Below are 1,117 nucleotides of genomic sequence, written 5' to 3'. Positions count from 1 at the left end.
CTCTGCCGGGGCAGCCGGTCAGGGAAACTTTTTTTGGGGGGGAAAAAGTTTGGTGGTGTGGTTTTTTTTTTTCTCTCTCTCTCCCTCTCTGTGTCTCTCTCCTCCCGCTGTCAGGTGACTTTTTAGCCTTAGAAGCTAATGAGCGTGGATGCTCCGGGGATTCCAGTGATGGACCCTGCGGCTCTCTCCAGGCGGAACACGGCGCTGAGATTAGTTGATTTGGCGGGGGCTCCTCGCCACCACCACCACCACCCCCCTCAGAGCATGACAGGCTTCCCGGGCTTCGCCGGGCACCCCCACGCCACGGCGCCCACACAGCCGGGGGAGCACGCCGCCGAGTCTTGCCTCGGGCCGCACCCGCTCCGACCAGAACACATGGGGCACCACCACCATCCTCCTCCTCATCCTCCTCCTCAGCATCACCCCGCGGCCCTTAAGCTCAGCCCTGCCCCTCATCCCCACCACCAGCTCCACCACCACCATCATCATCATCATCATCATATGGCAGGCGAAGCGGAGGTGGTCTCTAGTCAAACGGGAGCGTTTGGCCCGGCGCAGTCACCAGCAGCCCCTTACCCTGTCTCTCACCCAGCCCAGGCTCTGGCAGCAGGTAGGGACTTCTTCATACGCAGAGACCTGCCGGCCCCACTCATGCCAGGGCTGACCGAGCAGCACCCCGCTGCAAGTTCTCACCACGGACTGTTTGTCTCAACAACAGGTAGCTACCCCGGACACCATGGTCACCACCACCACCACCACTCAGAAGCTGGGAATCCCTCTCTATTCACTGGACTCCATGAGCAGCCTCCCCATGCAGCTCCAGGTGGCCATCTAAACGGACAGATAAGACTGGGGCTACCTGGAGAAATGTACGCCAGGTCTGAACATTTCACTCAAGTACCAGCCTCCAGGACAGATCCTTTTGCTGCTTCTTCGCTTCATAGCTACGGTGGCATGAATCTGAACGTGAATCTGGCTCCACACCACGGCCCGGGGGCCTTCTTTCGTTACATGAGGCAGCCTATCAAACAAGAACTCATCTGTAAGTGGATTGAGTTGGACCAGACTCCCAAAAAATTATGCTCGAAAACTTTCAGCACGATGCACGAGCTGGTGA

General features: G+C 58.4%; 1 protein-coding gene across 1 annotated transcript; it reads left to right on the top strand.

Annotated features, from left to right (window-relative positions):
* Positions 1 to 138: 138 nt before the first annotated feature.
* On the top strand, positions 139 to 1,113 carry LOC104392340 (zinc finger protein ZIC 4-like; the record flags this gene model as incomplete). Its single annotated transcript, XM_010001733.1, has 2 exons — positions 139 to 610; positions 719 to 1,113. Coding segments are annotated over exons 1-2 (867 nt in total), but the record flags the coding sequence as incomplete, so codon positions are not given.
* Between the last annotated feature and the right edge of the window lie 4 nt (positions 1,114 to 1,117).

This window comes from Chaetura pelagica, unplaced genomic scaffold (assembly GCF_000747805.2).
Source record: "Chaetura pelagica isolate M959 unplaced genomic scaffold, ChaPel_1.0 scaffold807, whole genome shotgun sequence".
NCBI lineage: Eukaryota > Metazoa > Chordata > Aves > Apodiformes > Apodidae > Chaetura > Chaetura pelagica.
Note: the sequence above shows the minus strand (reverse complement) of the source record. Positions and strands in the feature narration are given on the sequence as shown.